At 39.5% G+C, this 23,675-nt stretch overlaps 1 protein-coding gene across 1 annotated transcript in view; it reads right to left on the bottom strand.

Annotated features, from left to right (window-relative positions):
• PTPRK (protein tyrosine phosphatase receptor type K) overlaps positions 1-23,675 on the bottom strand; it is a 361,688-nt gene that overhangs the window by 157,947 nt on the left and 180,066 nt on the right. The window contains exon 7 of the mRNA XM_068396216.1: positions 10,530-10,823. Within this exon, the coding sequence (XP_068252317.1) occupies positions 10,530-10,823 (294 nt within the window). The remainder of the gene's footprint in view (positions 1-10,529; positions 10,824-23,675) is intronic.

Genomic DNA, 23,675 nt, shown 5'->3' with positions numbered 1-23,675 from the left:
TGGGAATCAGATCAAATTAACACAGGGAAAAAATCTAAGTTTGTGAACTGACTTTATTTAAAGCACACAGCAACTAGTAAATTCAGGACTAAATAATTCACAGTAAGACATAAAGATCATGGTTATATATGTTTACTGATTTCTATACAATATTACTGTTGTATATACTTTTTTCCTCATTGTATAAACTATGCGTATATGCTCTGAATATGCCCATCAGTGACAAAGTGACAATGAAAAATGTCTGCTATCTTAATTTGTCTTTCAAATATGCATTCACCACCTTTTCCAATTACCACTAGGCAAGATAAGACATATCTATGAAACTTTTTACTTGTTTCTTTTCTGTATAGGTTCTTATACTATATTCATCACTGTATGATCTGCGAACCTTCTACAAGCACGTTACCTAATGTGAATAATTTCTACAACATACTATTTGTTCCCTCATCCATTGTTTAGACAGAAGCATCTGTATTCTTCCTTCTAACTTTCAAATTGTGTTTCATGGCTGAAGGGAAGGAATAGCTGGGGTTGGAGGGGAGGTAGGGTTGTGTTCCAAAATACCAGAAAGCTGAGCGACAGAAAAAGAAAACTTGGTAATGGCAAACTAAGAAGTCTTAGAGGTGAAGTGGCACACACACACAAAAAAAGGAACACGCTCAACTAGCATGATCCTTAATTATGGCCATTCAGAGGATAAAAGACAATGCTAAGACAGCCAAAAAAAAAAAAATTGAGTTCAGGAATAAATTTACCTCCACTGATTTCTATACAGTATGGTTACTGCATTCTTCCGACACTCCCCACCCCATCCCTTACTGTATCAAGTGAACACCAAGAGTAGATTCTGTATAGACACATACAAAGAAATGTTAGCCACACTAAGAGCTGAATGCAGAGCAGTTGTACTTGTTTATTTTCAAGAGGGGGGTCCGTCCACAGGACCATAAAAATTACATCAGTAACAAAATCTGTCACTGAATGAATAAAAATTTCTTCTCTAACATATGATCTTCATTGTACTAAATTCTAATTACAAATTATTTATCTGTGTAAAGCATTCAGACCAAAGACCTCATTGCAGCCAGCACAATAAAAGTAAGAGAAATATTTGCTCTGGGGAAAAAAAAAAAATCACACATGAGGTAAATGAACATGAGAGAAATTGCTGGGGAAACAGGCACATTAACCTGCTTTCCAAATGGCATCGAGACACAAAGTGAACTGATTTGTCAAAGGTGACAAAACAGCCACAAACAGAAAGCAGGTTTCCTGAATTGCAGTTCAGCCCTGTCTTCAAAGTGCATTACTTTAGGGAAACACGGTGCAACTGAACTAGTTTACTTATTTGTAATCATTTAAGCTGCTACAAGTTGTAAACTGTGAATGCAGCACATTGTATTCCCAGTAGGTGCCTGTGCTCTGACATTTCAGCCTAATTGGTAGAGTTCATTTTGCAGACAAAAGAAGTTATGTTGTCAAATATATTTTCACCAGTCCCTCACATTGAGCATAATTCTCTAAAATAAAACTAATAAACTGCAAAATGTGTGCTTATGCTACTGTTAGTATCTGAAATGTTTAATTATCTGAATGATAATTAAACATGTTAATATTTCCAAGAGTAATGAAATAGCTTTCAGCAATTAAAAATCACCTGGAAAACAAAATGCATAAAATGAAATAGTTTTAAAAGGTAATACGAAATGAAAAACACTAGTATACAAATGAAATGGTAGGCTGTTTATGCAGTGGGGTTGGAGATATGGAACAAGGAAAAGAAATTTCAACCACATGAGAAATCATTGCCTAAATCACGTCTGAACCTCTAAAAATAGTATTAATTCTGGTCACGTCACACCTTAACAAGATTTTGTTTCCAGATTTTAAGTTTCTGCCAGAATTATTTTATTTTGCTTTCCTAATCCTCTTGACAACAACTGCTTGTACAACACCATACCTTTAGTTCTATAGAACAGGACTCTATACAGATCTGGGGAGGGCTTGGAGAGATGGGGATAAAGGGCTTGGGCCAGAAGGAAACTAATTTGGTAAGCAATTTCAAATATGCACCCTCAAAAGCTTCAAAACAATCTCCAATACTACAGAAAGGGTGAGAAATTTTGCTCTGGTTTACACAGCCAAGGACTACGGGAGCTCTTTTAGTTCCAGTGCCCAAGTGACAGCCCTAATGGTGGGTGACCCCCACATCATGTCAGCCCATGCCGAAGGCCTGAGCCCCTCCATTTCCCACTCTGTACACATGGACTACTTTAATTACACTGCAGCTGGCCTACCTGAAACAGATTAGTATCACTCAAGTCAAACCACTGTAAATTAGTAACCCAGTTCTTTTTTGGAGTGTTTTTTTCTCTACCACTTTCATAATCTTTTGCAATTTGCCAGCTTTATCGTAGTTACATTTTCTTTATAATTTACACAGAACTGTTCCTGATAGGACCCAAATAGAAATGTTTATTCAATTAATTCATAAAAACTGTTTTAGATATATCAGCCAGTTCTTCTCCATTTGAGTTGATTTTATTCTGGTTTCTTAATCAAAATGTTTTATATCAAATTAAATGCATTACAGAAGAACAATATTGCCTTTATTAACCAAATCTGTAATCTAATTTAAAAAAATCAAGTTATTCTGACAAGATCAGTATTCCATAAACCTGTTGACTGTTTCTAATGATATTACTTCCTTAATTCTTCATTAATCAACCCTTGTATTGGCAGTTCCATTATTCTGTTTAGAATTAAAGTCAAGATGACAAGCTTTTAATTAATTGGGTGATCCTGATCCTTCATGTCAGTATTTTTAATGTTTGTTTTCAAATCATCTGGAACTTTCCAACACTGCTCCAGACTTTTTTTTTTTTAAACAGCAAACAAAACCAGGTAACATTAAGAGTCTTGACAAGCCCTTTTAGAATTCTGGACCTACTGATCACCTGAGGTGTAACTTGACATCAGCTGCTGCTTAATATGCTCCTCAACTTATTGCTATAATTGAAGCTATTTCATTATCACACCATACAAAAGCATCATCTTGTCCATTCCCCCTCTCTGCACCAGCAGGAGAATTCACTGAGAAATGAAACGAAGAAAGTGAAATTCACTCAGTTCTGCCTCATGCTGTCTAGGTTCAAATTAGGAGAAAAGAATTATGCTGCCCACTTTTAAAATGAAACAAAGTTGAAAAAATTAAAAACAAACAAACAAACAAACAAGAATTAAATTAAAACCAAAGATTCATCTAGCAGAATAAAGCCCAAAGAATCAATGCCAGTAAGAATCAGGGCTTTTGGGAAGCCTGTCCTAGCCTTGGGAGGATGTTAATCTGAACTTCATCCAGATCTCACACTAGCATGAATGACATGATATTTCTCTGTAATGGCTTTGGAGGAGAAAGACATACGGGGGAGAGAGAAAGAATAGTGAATGCATTTGGGAAATCTCATCAACATCCCCCACGCCCCCCCAGCACACGCTGCTGGCACTGCTTTCCTCATTCACCCTTCCACATCACCACTCCTGCTCCTCACAGCCCTCCCTACCTACTCCACACTACTCTGCCAACAGTGCCAAAATAACAGTGAAAAATTAGTGTGCTTCTAAAACTGTGCATTTAAGTGCTGCAATGACCAGAGCAACTTTCAAAACCTTATTAAAATTTTCCCTGCTTAATTTTTAATAGAATGATAAATGATAGTACAATAAAAGCCAGTACTATAAAAGTTTCTTTTATTTAGGTACTTACCAGTTCTCAAACACTGTAAAAGTAATATTGTGCTCCTAAACAGCTGAGAGAAATTAATTATGAAAGGAAACTAAAGTATCAAGCACACTAATGAATCATACTAAAAATTATTTATTTCAGTTGAAATTAAAAATAGAAGTCACAGTTCAAAAAAGAGCTCCAGTCTTCTGAAAGGGTAAGATTATCTCAACTTGCAGTCATGTTCTTTGGAAGCAAAGACCAAAAATGTGTGAATACCAGTCCCCAAACTCTGGAGAAGCTCCAATCAGGCTCTCAGTTATCTGGCCCGGGTGCACCCACAGCATTTTCAAGTGCTGCAATATGAATTATGGCCCACGTCCATTCTTTTACAGCTGCAACAGGCACCGTGGATTAATGTACTGCAATACATTCTCTTGCCACAGACAGTGCTCCTCTCAGAAGTGTGATCTATTGACTAGTTACATGAACTTTGGATAAATCATGAGGGTCTCAGAGCTGCGGCACGCTCTGCTCTGGGAAAAGCTGCCGAACAACCCGAGGTAAGACAGGAGACGGAGGAATGGCTTGCAAAACAGGGGAGCTCCAGGTGGGGTTGGCAGCTGCTCCTTTTCCTCCCTCAGCCTCCATCACACAGCTGAAGTGGTATCCCTGACCTAGTGTCCTTCTCCAGAGAGCGAGCTGCTAACTTTAACTGAAGGACTTCCCTCAGCTCAGTGGACTTCGCACTGAAGCCCAGACTCGTCAGCATGTTAGGTACCAATGACCACAACCACATCTTGCTGTAGGTAACTTGTTCTGCCCTGCCCACTGGTAGAGACTTCAGAAAGAAGGCAAAGGAAGACGCCACTGCACACAACAGAAGCTTTGAAAAGTGGCCACACTAGAGGAACCCATCTACCTAGGTCTGCTACCCTAACCCCAAGTGAAGAGCATCAGTGTGATTTACTGCTGAATGTGACCCTACGCAATAAAGAACTACCCATAAACAAAGCTTATACCAAAAACGAAGCACGAGAAAATTCATGAAACCCACATCTCATTGTATAACATGGCACTCACAATGTCACGGGAAGAAAATTTCCAGTTAGTGCAGAGGGAGCTCGCAGCTGCAAATACAAAAAAAATGATACGAAGCAAGGCTGAATATAGCAAACAAAAAAGTTGAAAACTAATTTAGGGGAGGTCAGTGCCTGAACTTGCAGTTTACTGCCAATTCAACTGAGTCATCAGCATTGCGCTCCTTTGAAAAAGAGGATACCATGCTTAATTCACACAATCTGACAAGAACTTGGCTAGGCACTCTGCCTGGTCTCCTGCTAGGTAACTCAGCTGCGCTACAGTCCTTTCTTATGGATATAAGCATCATTAGGATTCTATATGTTGTATGGGTATCCGAACAGCAGCAAGCAACACAATAAACAGCGTACGGTCGCATGTGCCAGCCAATGGTCCAAATCAGACAGCCCTTCTACAGGATGCTCTCTCAATAACAATTCTGGTATTCCATCCTAAAGGGAATATGATTAAGTTCCTTAGTCCAGACTTTCTCAATTGTTTAAATACCTTTTTTTGTCATATCATAGCCAACCGGTAAACCTATACGAAACAAGAGACTGGTGCATTTGGTATCTGCTAGCGAGATCTTAAATGCTTCCAATTACTACCTGGCCAAAAGCCCAGAAACAGTCATAAGTGCCAAACACATTTGTAAAAACAACAGCAGCTTATAAATATTGGTGTAATGTGGGCCCTTCTGCAATGACAAATGTAAAATAATTTTTAAAAGTATCACATTCATCTACTTTCAAGTTGTTCATCTTTAGTTTGTTCAAACAAAGTGTTCAAACTTTGAAACAACAAAAACATGAGTAATAAAACCAGGTAATTTAAGCACTCAAAATGTATTTAAGCTCCTCTTTAAGCTATATTGTAAGTCTCTAATGATAACTACTTTGAGGGAATAAAGGTAAAGATTCTGTTTGAAAGGTTAAGGGTAACTGCTTTGCTGTAAAGGTATGTATTTTCTCTGTGTCCACTTTTTAAAAAATTTAAATGACTGAAAATTGCATGCTTATCTATACTTTCATTAGCTTTCAAAGATTTAAATAATAATTTAAGATGCACTACTGCAAGAAACACAAAGAGCAAGCTTATCCATTCAGTGCCGTATTTTCCAGAACCTTCCTGTGATGTTGACTGTACCCAATTTTACAAGCCCACTGCCTCACGTACTAACATCCTGAATTCTCATATATAGCACACAGCAAAGCCCATAAATCAAGCTCCCCACCTCGAACCCTCCACCTCTACTCTGCAAGTGTAAAAGGCAAATAACACTGACTGAAGTCGCACTGCATGCACCCGGCATCAGCACAAGCAGATTTTACACTGCACCATCTCCTTCACTCCACTCATTTTAAAAATCAAATACAATTTTTACGTAACCAGAACAACATTTTAGTTCTCCAGGTGGCCATGCAAGGTCACTTTCTCAATGGCAACATCACCGGGGTCCCTCTGTTAAAAAACACAAGAAAATGAACAAAAATCTTAAGCTTGCTTTCCCCGCGCCCCCCCCCCCCGCAATGTTTCCCCATGTTTTGCCTTTTTTTTTTTTAACTAGGGGGAATTCAGCAGTGTCCTGCACTTTGCGTACGTTGTTTTCAAAATTAATAAATGTGCAAATTGTAAACAAACATTCTACACTCGAGAAGGGTAGGCAGAAAGCAGCCCAGCTCCCAAGCACTGCTGAACCAGCATCTCTGCTATCATGCCCCAAGGCTGACTGTTACCGATAGCTAGGACTCTGTGATACATTTTGAACAACAGAATAAATAATAATAACAATAATAATAATATCATCACCATCAACACATATCATTCCATTCTCAGCTCTGATAAAGCTTCCACTCCTCCCTTACTCATTTCATTATCAAACCCAAATAATACAGGCAACAGTTCAGTAAAATCGAGTCATTGCAAAAAAAAAAAAATCAAACACACTCAGGACTTTTCCTCCAACTGCTCTACAATTCTTCATGTTTTACTGAAAATCACATTCTTGCACTCAGTAAAATAGGAGTGAGCAATTCCATTGTGTCCATATATTAAGCTCTGGACAGGCTGAACTATTGACCTCCTTTGCCACTAAAATATCATTTAATCATAAAACTGAGCTGTTAGCTGTGACTCAGAAGCAGCACCCAACATAAGAGAATAACTTCTAACTTACAGTTGATAAAGAAGGCTAAGTAGACAATTTTAGATTACCACATGTTTTCTACACCCCGCCAAAGGAAAGGCAATCACAACTCAGAGGATACGCTCAGAAGGACAACACGTCCCAAAGCCACAGAAAACAGCCTTAAGGATTACTTCTGATTAAAGTGCTACCCTCTGCCTTTCGTTTTGGTTTTAAAATGGTTGAGAAGTTAATAATTTGAACAATGACACTGGGCAAGAGGTGTAGTCATACTGAAATAATGCCCAGGTGCCCCATGAGGATTGATGGGGAGGAAGGAGCCTTCAGCACCAGCAGCTTGAAATTATTTGTGCCTAACCACATGCAGTCGGGAACACACCACCTCTCTCGGCACCGACTTCAGCTGTGCTTAGAAATGGAAATACAAAGCATAGACCTGGCTATTAAGGAGGATAATGTCAGAAAATAATGTTTTGCTTCACATGTTTTAGTCTTACTTCAGCCGTTTAAAAACACTCAGTGGTTTCATACATCTGATGGCTCAGCACTATCTTTAATTGCAGACTGACAAAACAACACCCAAGCTTTCTAGCAAAATGCCGTCACTCAGCTTCAGCACAGGACAGATTACCTGGGAATTGCCGGGTAGACAAACAGGCTGTCGGAGGACTTTCAACTAGTGGAAGAATTATCTCTTCATTAGAAAACAATTTTGTTTAGCATTAGTGGAAACATTTACTAAACGAGTCACTAGATGCTGGTTTTGCTATGAGGAAGACAAAAAATGATCTAAATGCCTAATAACAGAAGTGCACATCTGATACCGAGATAATAAGTACAATCATCGCTCAAATCGTTCAGAAGTAGGATACATCTCCAGCAAAGTACAGCCCAACTGATCAATAATAAGTTATTAAGAAATGTCATGAAATTATAAATACTGAATGAATTATGTGAAAAATAATTTTCCATCTTAATTTGAAAACAATGCTAATATTTGCTTAGATATTAAATAAATAGAAAGCAGAATACTAACCTATTCTTATCGATGCGTCAGTGAGTTCACTATCGCTGCTACTCGGAAAGTAAATATTAAAAATCATCAGATCAACGTTCGCTAATGTGCGCTTTTTAATTCATATAGAGAGCAGTCAAACTTCAAACTGAAAATTCATTTATTTCCCACAACCCCATTTGACACTGAGCAGATAATCAATTATAATTTGTTTCAGAATTTGAGCTAACACATACAAAACTTACAGAAAGACAAAACTGACAAAGAACAGTGACAGAAAAGAGAGTATCTGTCTGAAAAATAAGTGATCTTGTCAGAAACAAAAATTAGGAATAATTGAAGAATCTCCAGAAAGAAGATATTGCTGCAGAGATGTCGTCTAATATAGCACAGTAAATCATCTGCCAGTCACTTGTACAATACCAGCAGCAGCAGAGACTGCAGGGTGAGCTGTTCCATTATTAGCTTTACATTTCCTTATAAATCTTCTCTTCAGAAAAGACTAATTTTTATGTTTATAGTTTGTCTTTTATGAGTAAAATATTTAAAAACAAATATTCATATTGATTCGTGCTTGCACTTATCTGATAGAAGCCTTGGGAGAGCTCTGTGGAAAAGGAAGGTCTGTCTTTATTTTCCAGACAGGTGAGGAAGCAGCAGGGCGACCTGCCGCTCAACCTGGTGCCGTCCCTGACTCATCCCTGATGCTGTGCACAATTCTTCAGCCTCCACAAAGCCTTGCTGACTCACCTTTTTCTAATTGAAACTGGTTAATAGTAACATTTATTTGGCTTCACTTTCATGGAATAAGAAGAATCATTCTTACTGTGAGGTAAAGAGCTTGAAATTTTATTACTATTAAGATAATGTCACAGAAGTTCAGATTTTTCCTTTCAAGTATTTTTCTGATCTGGTTCATTTCATAGTGGATTAAATTGAGCTGAAAATTTGTCTCAAGCCAGACCTGGTGCCTTATATGCAAGTGTTAAGTTAAAAACAAATTAAAAGCACACCCATAACAACACTGTTTCCCCTAACTGGCTTCTAAAAATATGTCACATAAATCATGACTTCCTTTCTTTTCCTTTCCCATTAAAACGCTTTAGTCTGTCACACACTGGGTAAATGAAATTATATTTTTTCAAGCACTGGGAAAAAGAAGCCAAACATTTGGGATTTGTTAGTCTCGGCTCAGCCTCTTTAAAACAGAAGCTCTTTTCAAATTTCTGCTCTTTCAGAACAATGTCTAAACCAATTCAGTACAATAAATCAATGCTTTAACTTTTAGATCTCAATGACTGTCATCTTAACCGAGATGGACACACAGATCTTATTAGTTCAAAGGAAAGACAGACTAAGTTAAAAATAAGATCATAAATTCAAAAAAATGCCCTCAGTTTAGTCTTACTCCAGCTGTGTGCTTTAGCTTCCAACAGTACTATGCCCAGTTTCCAAAAAGACTGACTGATTTTCTGGGATTCATACCTATTGACCTAGTCCGTTTGGAGTTCTGGCGTGTGATCCAGACACTGACCCTCTTCCTCAAGTAAACAAAAATGAGTGGCCATCCATGCTTAGATAAGACCTTGAAGACCTGTCCCACTGAGGTCTGTCACCAACTTGTAAAAAAAATATTTCTTTCATATTTCTATTTTATATATGCATACATATACATGACATATGGAGATCTGCAACTGCAGCTCTTCTTTCTTACTATTTGAGTGCAGTTTTGAATAGATGGTTATCAGCACTCTGCTAAATCTAATACAATGCAAACTTTAAAATACTGTAAGGCCCTAAAAATCCTGAGATTAGGAAAAAAAACCCCACAATTTCATTTCTGCTTATTTGCCTCCCAGTCTGATGTTCAAATCTATAATGTTCCTCCTCCACAACTACGAGACGTAGGCATTATCTTTCTTCTTATGAAAGCTGAGATTAAAATAACTTTAAGTAGCTTTAGAAGGAACAGCATATAACATAAGTCGGCAGTGCTTAATCTTCTTGGCGCTGGCCACGTAGGGGCACTCTAAAAAACCAGCAGCAGACTGCAAGATTCAACAGCACGTGATTTTGGTGGTGGTAGGTCAAAAATGGAGAAAAGAAAACACTACTAATATTTGCTGTTGTATTTTAGGAGCTACTAGAAATTCTGGAAGGCCATGCATATCTGCTTGGAAAAAGAAAAATTACCCAAAAATACACTACATTTTTTGTAAAATTATTTTTCTTGAACAGAGTGTTTTTCCATGCAAGTACCTTTATGTGAAAAACAGGTGGTTTATCTTTTCTAGAAATGATGAGGTCTCCTTCCTTGCATGATGAGAAGTAAAAGGCTTTCTTAGATCTCTAACATCCTGCCTCCTAACTTACCTCCCAGGGTGAGCAAACAGCAACCTAGATAGTGACCAGGCAAATCAGGGGACACAGAAAATTCATACTGGCCCAAAAACTTGGGGATCCTGTGGGTGCCAAGGGAAACCTGAAATTCTGCTACAAGTTAATTAGATAATTAAATAACTAAATAGTTTTGTTTAGTTGTATTTCAAAGCAGCACTCACCTGCACACTTGGTCCTGGTGATGAGCGGTGGTCCTGGCTGTCCAGTCCCACCTTCACCTGGTCTGGTCAGCAGGACCCGAATCTCATATTCGGTGTCAGGGTCCAAGTGCCACAGCTTGTAAGTTGGCGCGTTGACAGCATGGGTTTCGGTCCAGGTCCCAGACGTCATTCGGTACTCCACTTCCTTCAGGATAATGGGTCCATCCCCAATGATTGAGTTAGCATTCAGCTGAATGAGCAAGTATGTGGGCCCAACACCCAGCAGCTGCGGGGGTGCTATCGGCCGAGGTGGCTCTGTAGGAGAGACAGAAAAAGCCAGTGATAAAACAAGAAGAGGGCACTTTCCACAGAAAGTTGTCAGGTTTTGGTCAGCAAAGATTTCAAAACTTGAAAGCAAAATCAAACTGAACTGACATCAATGAAGAAGAGCTGAGGAGAATTTCAGCTGATGGAAGCGAGTGGTGCACCGCTGGCATCTGCCCAATGCTATTTTTTCCATTTAAAAATCTCAGCTAGGGACAAGAAAATCCTATCTGACTTATATATTGCTACTTCTTAACATTTTTTCTGAAAAAAATCTGTGTTCATGCTCTTTTATATAATTTACTATGGCAATAACTTGAGATTTTCAGAAACATAACTGATTTTCTTTTATTGACAGAAGCCACATACGTACTTCCTTTAAAGAAACAGTTGCAATAGTTGATACACTAGCCCTGCACAGAATATTCTTACAAAGGAGTATCACTGCAGTTCATTTGAAACCCACCAGATGCAGTTAAGGTAAAAGATACAGATGCCTCTTACAGGCATTCAGAATACTCTGAACTGAGCAAAACTGCCAGGAGAATGACAAAATAAAGATGTATAGCAACAACATATAATATTATTTTATTCTTCAATAAGTTACTACTGATTTAGAAATGCAAACAATAGGATGTACATTGCCTTTTGTCTTCCTCTGTTCTCATCAGCTTCTGCTTGCTTAAATATTTCAACACAGCTGCAAAGTGAAAAGGTAACGACAGACCAAACAGGGAGGTGAGGTCCCCCTTACTCTCAGAAATGTTTACGTAGAGAAGCAGTACGTTGCCTGAGTGTGATTTATTTTAAGAAACAAATCACAAGCAACATGTACTTTTCTAATAAAATGAAGCCACTGATAGACATAGAAGGTTCATTTTCATTCCAGATGGCTCATATTTCAACTAATTTGTTTCAGTTAATTAGGCAACAACGCTAAGTTCAATGCACACAGGGGTTTCGCACAGCAGCGATGCAGAACTAACAACGTGGCAACTCTGAGCAGGTGGAGGGATCTCATGGCCAGTACATTAAAAATAACATTTAACCCCAGACCATAAGATTTCCCGAGGGGGTGGCTCTTCTCATCACCGCTTCCCCCACCCCTCTGCACAAGAGAAGTTAAGGCACAGAAGCACTGCACATATTCTGCCTCCCAGGAGGGAGTGACCCCCCAGTGTCACTGACAGCCCGTGGCAGGGAGCGGTGATGGAGAGGCTCGCAGAGGGCCTCCTAGACGTCCTCTGACACCCCACCCTCCCTGCATGGTGAAGTTGGGCTAACAACTGCCTGGTTCTCTACATCCAGCAGTAAAGTTTCCCCTCCAGATACCAGAGCTGGCTCCCAGCAGTGTATTTATCAGCTCTGTAAGCAACCAAGTTTCCCACATTTTGGTACAAAAGGATTTCTTACAGACTTTTTTCTAAATTAGCTGCATCTCAAGCCACTCAGTTTGGAGACCAGGGAATCTGCGAAGGTGCCATAGTGGCAGTGAGCAGGGCTCATTTTCTTCTCCCAGAGTGAAAAGCTGAACGCTTTAAGGTGTACCCGTTTCTGCTTTGGGATATACAAAACTCTAGAAAGTATCTCAATTAATTATTAACGTGTTTTGCCCTGTTTTGGCAAGAAATGTGCATATGAACTAATTTAGATCCCTACCTGCATCAAAGCACAGAAATTCAGCAGGGCTTACTGATGGCAATTTATTTGCTGTGGAACTAACACATTAAATGTCAAACTAATGAATTCTAAGGTCAGTGTATATTACGGCAGAAAACATAAATGTTGATGAGCACAATGCACTACCAACTCTGAGTTACAAACCTCTAAAACATAAGGCTACGTTTAGAAGTATACACTTTGATTAAGAGCACGATTATCACAAATAAAACCTCACATTAATGAGACTAATATACCATTGCATATGAAATTTTTATGTTAAGAGGTAAAGTGTATGCTTATATTAGCATATGCATTTTGTTTTTAAGCTCTTGAGGACAAGGAGACTTACTTACAAAGTCTCTCCCAGTGCCAATAAATTATGCATGAATTTTAATCAGTTAGCAAATGAACAAGTAATTGTTCTGCAGCATTATTAATATTCTTCATAATACAATATACTATCAGAACCAGAGGTGAGGTGCAACCAGAAATCCCAAAAGTACACTATGTATCAACTGAAGCATGCAATCCCAATATACCAGGATAAACTTTTCCGATGTTACCCAATTAACTTTCTATTAATTATTCTCATTTGTTATTCTATAACCAGATCCATCAAATATTCCCCAATTATAATTTCAAATCACACAATTTCCTTTTATATATACAGCAACCTGAAAGTTTTATGGTTTAAAAATTACCATTGATAACTGAATGACAGAACAAAGCCATTATTAATGTTTTGGTCGCCATTCCTGTAGCAAATATCAGACGTACAAAAATACTCCTCTTTCAGTGCGTTTTTAAATGCAATTCACATCCTTCAAGGAAATGATGACGCGGGCTTTTCACTCTAGCAATCTGCATCTACCTAACAGCAAAGAACTCTGCTTTGGAGTGTCCTGAGAAGACAGTCTGCCAAATATTAAAAACCTCTTATATGAGGTATGAAAAAAAAAAGGAGATGCATGAGAGGGAACCCCAAAGAAAATCACCCTCTCAGAAGTTTGGTCTGGTTTATAAATAATACAAAAACACATCTTCAGCCAAGTCAAGTGACAGCTTTGGAGTTCAGAGCCTGGATCAGAGGCAGCGTTGCAGGAAGCTGGGGCTCACCAGTTACCCATCACACCAGCCTCCCTCCTGCCTGGCTCTGTCGAGGCACTCTGCCCACAGATGGGCACTACCCAAAGGCATGTTGTGGCTTCCAGTCACCCACACCCGCAGCCAGGTCAGGCAGCACAGTGACCTCCCTTCATCCCCTCACTGCCCTGGTCACCCTAACCAAACTGGAGAATTTTACTCCTTATTTCTGCCAGGAAACAAACCACCCCCTTCAATTATTATGAGCAGATGTAGCTAAGGCACACAGTATTCCTAGCAAGCAATTTTCATTGAGCACGGTTCCCCTTTTTGGCCATGAACCCTCTGTGAATAGCCATAAAGGTTCTAAACAACATTCTACGAAAAACTATTTCAACCCATGGATTGTTTATAAACTCATCAAGAATCACGACTTCAACAGGTATTTAAGACACTCACACTAAACAGTCTGAATGAAGACCCTGCATGGTGAGCTTTGTTTCTTCCTTTGCTAAGTGCAAACTTTAGAATCCCTTTTCCAGTGTAACTAGTTTAATTACTGACTAATTTTCGCACTATATTTTTTAGCCACTGCTTAAAGGTGTTAAATCTGATGAAATCCTTTCCAGTACTCATGGCCATTAACATCTCTGAAAGACTACAGAAAAAGAGCACTTGTACATCTGCGAGACATTAAAGAAATGAAAGTATTTTCATGCACAGCATGTTGCAGTATTTGGCCAGTTCTGGTTTTGACATAAAATGCCCACAGCTAAGTTAATAAAAAATTAAGACTGACATTTCATCAGTACAAAGTTCCCACTCTGCTGAGCTACTAGCAGTACATTATGCTCACATCAGTATGTATATGACAATATATATTAAATGTACCGTGATATTTAGGCACCAATGACGAGAATAAGCATGCAGCATCAACCCCAGCTACAAGTCTTCATACAGTTAAGCAGTTGTGGCATATTCTTGATATTAAATATTGTATGCAAATAATTATGTATTCATAGACAGAAAAAAACAACCAGAAAAGGTCACTAGTGTTATTAGTACAGTAACTAGTATGCATAGAACACGTCTTCATTCTTGCAACTCTCTGTCCCATCTCTGCCTCATACGGAGCCTCCACACATTAATACCCTGCAACCTCCCTCTGCTCACGCATGCAGCATGCTTTCCCTCTGGTGACAGCATGTTCAGCCTTCTCTGTCAAATACCTTACCCAAAGCTATACAGTTGGTATGCTGATGGGTATCAACAGTTTAACCCAATACATACAACAGGGGTAATCATAAAAAGCTTAATTTTTACAAGTATAACAAAGCATTTCTTTATTAAAAGAAGCCCAACATCAGCCTCACCCCTCCAGAAATTTAAATCGGTCTTAACTATGCCATAAACTGTCAAGAAAGCAGGTAAATCAAAAGAATACAAATTTCCTTTAAATTTTTTCATAATTCAGAGAAACAAACAAACAAATAAATCCACATAAATACAGCTCATACTGGATATTGCAGGGATCACAGTGGAGATGCCTCCACAAAGGACTCAAGACTGACTCAGCTCCCACCCAAATCAAACTCATTTCCTCTCCTAGGGAATTTTCTTGCAAAGCTGTTTAAGTATGTCTGCACATTCCTTGCAAGTACTCTGGGTTTCTAATTGCGCTTCAGTGCCTGAGCCGCACTGGTTATGTAGAGTTAGAGCACAATCTTTGCCCTGTGAACCTCCCTGGGACCAGGGGCCCTAAGGAGTGCAGTCTGAGACAGCCAAGGTTTCTCGAAGGAGCCATGGCACACAGGCCAAGTGGAAAATCCCTGCTTGCCGGGAGCTGGCCCTGTGCAGAAGTGTGCTGGTGCATCTGTGCCGGGCTCCAGATTGCACACGGAGATGTTGTGGCAAAGCTGCGTCAGAAGACCCACGGCATGGAGCCAGAGGAGCGTGGGGAAGCAGGCTGCTGATCCCATGCAACAGCTATAGTGTTTCAGTACTCTTCCTGTACTGGAAGATTACATATGGCTTGAGGGATTCACACGTTTTAAAAAAATATTGAAAAACTGAAGAACCGGGAACGTTTATTTAACAGTTGGAGAAAATGTATGAGATTTAGCAGAAAGAATTACAGGAGTCAAGACTTGCAGGGAAACCAAATTCTCAGTCTTAAAAGCTGGTTAATCCAATGGAAAAAAGAATTAAGAAGAAGCAGTGACTGAAAGCTTAAAACTTAAATATAGTATTAAGCCACAAATTTAACAGTAAGAATAGTAACTGAAGAACAATAACTGGTAATACTGTAGGAAATTCTGCATTCTCTATCTGAGTGTTTTCAGTCAATGCTGGATGTCTTCTCCTAAATTATACGTTAAAGGAAAAAATAGAAGACAATAACAATACGTAAGGCTCCAAAGAAGTACAACTGAAAGAAATTATGCAGTCGTGAAGGTGGTCACAAAATGAGCTATGAAAAGTTTAAGGATAAAAACAAACCACAGACACTTTCACCACAAATATTTGGTTCCTTTTATTTTTAGAAAAATCATTCCACATGTGTCGTATCTTTAACATGAACTAGAAATATTTTCATTCAGCTCTCCAAAATGGTTAGGAAGTACTGCTCTGTCAGGAAAAGAAAATTCATAATTTAAGACTAAAAGGTTTATTTTGGACTTGTGCCTGCCTGGAAGGATACCTGGCTGTCTTCTGCACTGACAGCAGCCTGACAAGACCTCTCGCCCTCAGCGCCAACAAAAGCTGTATTAACACAAACAGGGGGCTTTGCCAAGTAAGGAGAGAAGCATTACAGAAAGCAGTACTTGCCTGATGAGAAATGCTTTTACTCAGTTAAAAAAGCAGGTTAACGCAGGGGATTACGGGATCCCAATCTGAAAGCACAGATCTGACTAGCAGCAGAGGTATCACGAACCTTAGAGTCACGGAAAGCCTCTGCAGTTTATTTTTAGATTTCCAACAAGATCTCCAGTTTTCACTTTCTCTGCATGACAGACTACACTCACAGCTCAGTCTGTCACCCTATACATGCCATCTCTAGGGAGTAGTTATATCCTTGATGGTTTTGTTTTATAACACACAGAAGACAAATAAAAAACTCAGCAGCCTATGCATCAAAGAGATTGCCCAACACACTGAGGACAGTTCATTAATGGGAGCTAAGTACTCGACTGGGCTTCTGGAAAGAATGAGGAAAAAAAAAAAAAGAAAAAAGCTGTCACTCTTCTAAGTTATATTTTATTTTTCTGCATTATTAAGAACGTATCTCTAGATACACATTTCTGTGAAACCTTCTAACCACTAGCCAAGAATTCACGTGGGAAGTCCAATAAACAAAAGTTACGTCAGGACAATCCTAGCTAACCAATCCAAAGATGCAGACACATGCATCCTTAAGCAGAGAAATGCTGTTGTTACAGGTCTGGCTCATGGGATTCTTACTTGCACACCATACATTGGTTTTCTCACCTGGGCAGCCCACCTTATTCTTGTGGCAAAGGAGGAAAGTGTGTGTAAGCTCATTCTGGGCTGGACATACGATGCATCAGCTACACAGATTACTCCTGCCCAACAGACACGATGCATCTGAACAACGTCAGAATAAAGGAGTAGGTACACAAGCAAGTCTTCAATTGTTGTAGGGTTGCCCATGGAAAAGGAAGCGGTTAGAATGAGAGGCAGCTGCCACAACAGCCTTTTCAGTTCCCAGCCAGCTCCCAACCTCTTTTTCGCCAAGGGTTACACTTTTGCCTACCATCTTCCTACTCTCTCACATGGGTAGATTGTACCAGTTACACACCACCCGTGGGCCATGAGCCACCACCGCCCAACCCATGCTTGTCCCGTGTCTCACCTCAAAAGATACCCAGGCACGGTGGCAGTCAAAAACAGGCTTCAGCAGGATGCAGCGCTTTCACAGGCTGCAGGAGGGCACACTTGCTTAAACCAGCTCTAATGCTCAAAATAACCCACAGAGACCTCAGAAGAGTTTTAGAATCACCTATCTACTCCCAGACCAAACACTGGTTATAGATTCATACAATAAAAACCCCACCAGCTGCAAGCCCTTTGGAGTTCTCACAAGCCTTGGCTATTCTTCAGGTTTAATTAATATTTCCCTAAGCCATTGCTTGGCTTCTCTATTAGTTCATAAACCCATTTATCATTTTTGCAAGAAATGTATTTGTTTGTTCATTTGTTTTCCCCAACGGTCAAAAACTTCTCTCTGCTCATCAAGTTTAACTCATTTTAACAGCTGCTTTATTTTCCTACGTGGTTATTTTTTTCTGATAGAAGTTTCTGTGGCTCCCACCTTTGTCTTCTGCAGACAACTTGGAGGAAGCATTTATTGTGGGCTGCTGCTGCTCATGCAAGTTAACAACATCTCCCCTCAAAACTATACTGAAGAGAAGGCAGCAAAAACCTCGTCAGCAAATAACTGACTTTAACATATTACATCATGTAATGATTTCATGTAGAAAATAATGTAGAAACTGGTAGGTTTTTACAGTTAAGTGTTCCAAATAGCCAAAAACCTCCCTTTATATTTTTTCAAAAAACAATCGAAAGCTAATTCAGACTTCTCTCAGCTGCTGTCCTGCGACCATAAGTGATGGTGGCTGCCTGGAGAAACTTGAACAGCTTGTGATCTAGTATTCTGCCATGAAGCTTTTTCTCCAGCTCTTTTTTTTTTTTCTTTTTAATGATGCTTATGCAGACTTAATTCCTGCGACTCCAGAAACATTCTCTCTGTGACTTTAAAATACAATTTATCACAACTGTTCAGTATCTGGCACTAGTTGCCAGTCCTGAGGTTGAGACACAATACCTACAAAATGTTATGTTTTAATTAAGAGAGTTAGTTGTCTGGAACAAAAGAACTCATTCTAAGCAATAGCTTAGTGACCAGGTTGTATAAAGTGATTTATCCAACTCACTTCAGAGAGTCTGCAAGACCATTTTCATTGTCTTTTATTACTCGGAATGGAAAAACTGAAAGAACAAACATTCAAAATAAATACCTATAACACAGTGAGATTCAGGTTATTACCTAGAGAATCAGTTACTGGAGAAAAATCAGCAACAAACAGAAACACAAATTGAACAGCAAGCTCATGACGCTGGCTGAGGTAGGATACTGACATATTTCCCTGTAATACCATCTCTAATTTTGGGTCTGCAAATGGGGATACTATGTCACAAGCTCACCTCAAACTACTGTTTTATCTTTGAGCACCTGCCTAATATATCAAGTTTGTGTGGTAAGTACAACAAAGTCTGCAAGCTCATGCAGCTAAAATGTATTTCATTTAAGTGACGTAGCAGTTACTGACCACCTGAAGTGCTGAAATAAGAATTATTTCAACAGTGAAAACTGCTAACTTCTGCATAGTGATTTTATATCCTATGCATCACTGTGGCATTTTTTCACCTTGATTTGAAACACCACTGCGTTCATTTTATTATCTTCCTTTAAATAAAAGAAACAGTGTGCAGCTTTAGCATTGTCAGCAGAAACTGTAAACAAGGTTAAGCTGATGCCCAGCTTACATATAAAAAAAAAGTCTTTCTAAAAATTGAAGCATGTCATCCCTCTACACAATTTATGAACAGAACACATGCCTATTTATTGAATGACAGTAGGCCGTGCTACTCTGGGAATCAATTAGAAGAGTATGACATATTTTGTCAAAAAGACTGCATTGTGTTAGAGACATTTATGCAGTACACTCCTACGGGAAAAATGAATACGTGTAAGAAAAAGAGGTGCTCAATATAAATGAGTTGGCTGTAGAAATGTCTCAGGCAAAGACTTGATCACAATGACTTCATTATCCACATGCATCAGTAATTCCCTTGAGATCTCAACATTGAGATTATTGTTGGAAAGAAATATTTTATCTCCTTCATTGTCAGGAACCAGCAGGTTAGGAACAAAATTGAATGCCTTCTTCAAAAATTGGTACTTCCCAAGAAAGAAATGCTCTCAACTCTACAAGGCTTTGCAATGGGATATTTGACATTGCATTCCGCATGCACATCCACATGCTGAATGATGAGAAGGAATAAAAGTAGAGATTAGGGAAAGAATGCCTGAAGAAGGACAAAATATCATTTTAGGGACTCCAGGATTTTCTTTTACATAGTTATGTAATGAGAATATAAATTTGCACTGGCCCAATAAGCTGATATTGCAAAGATTCTTGCATTGTTGTTATATCTGTTGATGCTGTAGTCACGCTCACAAACTATGCTTGCATGCTTGCTCACACGCCTAAACAAACTAAGTGCAGAAACTTTCTGCTGGACAGATGTTACAGTGACCTATTTATAATCAAACTCAAATACTTCAAACACCCTGCAACAGAACTAGAGCATTTCAGTAGAGTTCAGTGACCAAAAAAAAAAAAAAAAAAAAAATCCTATCACAGATTTATGCCTTACTAGTTCTACATCTCTATAAAACTTGAAAGCTAAAAAAAACCCACCCAGCCAGCACTCCAGGAGTTCAGTGAAAGCCATCTACCCTACCTACATGAGGCTATCCATAACCACCTGGAATTACCTACACACAGCCCAGCTGTATTTCTTAGGTAGGGTGGAGCTTTCTTCAACTGATGACACAACTGTGCCACCTGGGAGATCTGCACTTTCCTGCTTACCGACTGACCCTCCTGCTGGGGTGTTTGCCTGTCCTGGAAGACACCTGTATGTCACACTTTGGAAGTCACCTTACATCCAGCTAGTGGTAATCCAAATTTTTATCATCAGCTTTCCTGCATGCCTTTCAAATGACAGTGAAAAATGTTTCACATGCTGTTGGGACAGTATCATGGCCAGACAGAATTTGAAATTGTATCATGCTCTTTAAGTGCAATGAGCTGTACACATCGCTGTACCAGAAGGGAACTGAAATACAAAGTACCTGCAGCTGAGAAGAACAGCTAGCATGGCTTTGGTTTCCAAGCATTTACAGTTTTATTTAATACCAATCACAAAAACTTCAAGCATGTAAGAGGTGAGTCATGGACATCTCACCCTCCCCAGCCCCTGTAATATACCTGCTCACCTGGCACCTGAGATACCATTAGCATTCCCAGGTTTTTAAGCATGACAGCCAAGCACCTGCAAGCTGTCTGCATGCCTACAGGGCTACATGACAAATCACTTGCTTGAGGCTGTTCTTACCCCACCACCTTGCACTGTTCTCCCTCAACTTTACCTGTCCAGTAGTACCCTGGGGCCCATCTAGGCAGCCCCAGTTCCTCCTCCTGTGTCTCTGTGTCTTTCTATTTCTGGTTATTTGATCCATCAAATGAAGGAAGCTACATACTTTAAAGACTGATTTTTACTGTAAGCATTAACCCAGACCATGGACCCTGATGCACAGAAGTGGGGAGGAAAGGAAGGAAAGGAAGGAAAGGAAGGAAAGGAAGGAAAGGAAGGAAAGGAAGGAAAGGACCTTGTTATTGAGGCAAGACCCTTACAAGTGGGCAGGGGGCAGAGATTAACTTAAAACCTTCCCCTTCAGATTGGCAGGGCATCCAGGAATGCCTGTAGAACAGGATAAATAATGTTTCCCTTCTCCAAAGTTCTTCTTCAGGTATCTCATTCCACTGAAGTTAAAAGCTTTCTGTCATTACTTCAGTACTATCACCACAGGAAAAATGGATACAGTTTAGTATATGGGTTACACATTGATGATTATCTAGAGATTTTGTGTGTGCTCAGACTATTCAAGTCTATGAGGAAAAATGACAGAATCCATCACTTCTGAACAAACTTGCTTTTGTGGGACTGTTCCCTTGCTCAAATGCCTCTATTTCTATTCATAACCTTTTCCTAGACACATTTAGATGTTCCCACCAGCAATGTCTTCACATTTCTTATTACAGCATGCCCAAATATTTCTTGCCAAAAATACCAGAAGGCAGCCCACTGGAATGACAGAGAAGGGGACTAATTTTAGGAGGCACTGAGACACTTCCCTTGATCTGTGCAATGAACCAACAGAAACCAAAATGGAAACCCACTTCGTCAATTTTTACGCCACAGTTTTACATCACAGATGTGAACTACACATCATCTAACGCCTACCTGAAAGGGCAACCCTGCTCCTCCACTTCCCACCATCGGTGTCGCTTGCAGTGCCACTCATCTGCTCTGCCTCCAAGGCAGTTTAGGTTTAAAACTGAACTTGTCAGGGGTGTACATGGAAGTTTCCTGCTCTCCTAAGTCCCCGAAGCAGCTCTCAGTGGCTTCAGACAAGAGCCAGTGTCAGCACAGAAGCAGGAGCACAAGTTCAGGTGCTTGAGAGAGAAGAAAAGGGAGAGCAAGGATTGAGACTGCCTTTTCAGTAGGTGCTGGCCATTACATCTGCTTAGCTTTGCCATGAAAGCCACCTTCAGGAAGAGGCACGGGGGATATGGGTAGCCAAAAGGAACCAACATCCTTGCCACAGTACCTAGACAGATGATGAGAAACACCTATGAAATGAAGGGAATAGGTAACAAAGCAGCTGCCCACCTTGTTGCCAAATGGATTTTGACTGTGATGAAAAGCCTGGAAGAGCTTTCTAGAAAAACAAACCAGAACAAAAATCATCACTACTTCTTCCACATGCTAATAATAAACACATTATGATATATGTTTCTTTAAAGGAACGAACGGAATATAATTATTTATTAAGAAGTTTGATAATACAGTGTTGTGAAGTAGAAATGGAAGAGTGAAGCTGGTGATGAAATTCTTATGTAGTCAATGAAGAGGGGTGACCATTTCATTTATATCATGAGAACAGCTTCACTCCTGAGAGGCCAAGGTGGTTTAAGGGCTTTTTTTTAGCTGGTGCAACAAAAATGGGGAATGAGAATACTTGCCTTTGAAAGAGAAAGCAGCACACTAGAGTAACAGAAAATAAGGTAGCTTTTTGACCTAGAAAGTATTTACACTAGTTTTACTGGGATATTTTCATAATCTCCTTTTCAGGTGATGCTGTTCTGTTAAAGAGTTTGAAAATGCCTATACTATCAAGTATGACAGCGTTGCTATGAAGAGGGTGTCCTTGAAATTATATTGACACCCAGTGCATTGAATCCTAAATTCACTACAGGACATAAAAGCACAGACAGCTTAAAAATGAGTATGTGCGTTAGATGATTTGGATTATAAATATCTGTTCTGAGGAATAGTTTGTAGAAGCTTTTTATGAGTTGATAATATCCTATTATCTTTGTTTTGTTGCAATGAAGATTCAAAGTATAAATATGACAAAAACCTACCATCATTTACTCTGGAATAGCAACTCCCTGAGTACAGTAACAGTCTAAATTTTACATCTTATTTCTACTGACACAAACATTTGCTCTTCTGTAGTAATATTTATGTGATTAGTGTGACGGCTTACACTCAGAAAAATCTGACTAGAAAGTCACCGATTGTCTTTCTGGTCTCATGAGAAACAGACCTATTCAATCATAAACCTAACTGGACAATCAATAAAAGACAGCTCAAGTGTCTGTAGATCTATAGCACAACTAATCCACAGTGCTCGATGTTCACTCATTAGCAATTCAGAGTTAACCGTACCTTAAAACATGGGTCACATATCATATCTATACCACTCACCTGAGAGGCAGAAGCTCCTGCACTCAAGTTTACAGAAACGTTCCCTCAGAACAAATGGACAACTGATGGTGGAGCACTGGGGAAGCTTGAACTTTGAAATCCAGTCTGCACTTCCACTGGGTGGGAGGATGGGGCAGCACTGTTGTTAAATACCGTGCTCATCACCTAAAGAGTACCGTCCTGAACAATCGTCCAGATCTACCTGTTTATGTTGAGGCATCTGCCTATTTATGATGAGGTTTCAGTAAAGGGCAACATCGGTGACCGAAATCATGGAACACAGAGAAACATGAGAAACAGCTGAGTAGGGCAGGGATCTTCACAGAATCATAGAACAGTTTGGGTTGGAAGGGACCTTAAAGATCATCTAGTTCCAACCCCCCTGCCATGGGCAGGGACATCTTTCCTCTAGACCAGGCTGCTCAAAGCCCCATCCAACCTGGCCTTGAA

This window comes from Nyctibius grandis, chromosome 1 (assembly GCF_013368605.1).
Source record: "Nyctibius grandis isolate bNycGra1 chromosome 1, bNycGra1.pri, whole genome shotgun sequence".
Classification (NCBI taxonomy): domain Eukaryota; kingdom Metazoa; phylum Chordata; class Aves; order Nyctibiiformes; family Nyctibiidae; genus Nyctibius; species Nyctibius grandis.
This window is presented reverse-complemented; position numbering and strand designations above follow the sequence as displayed.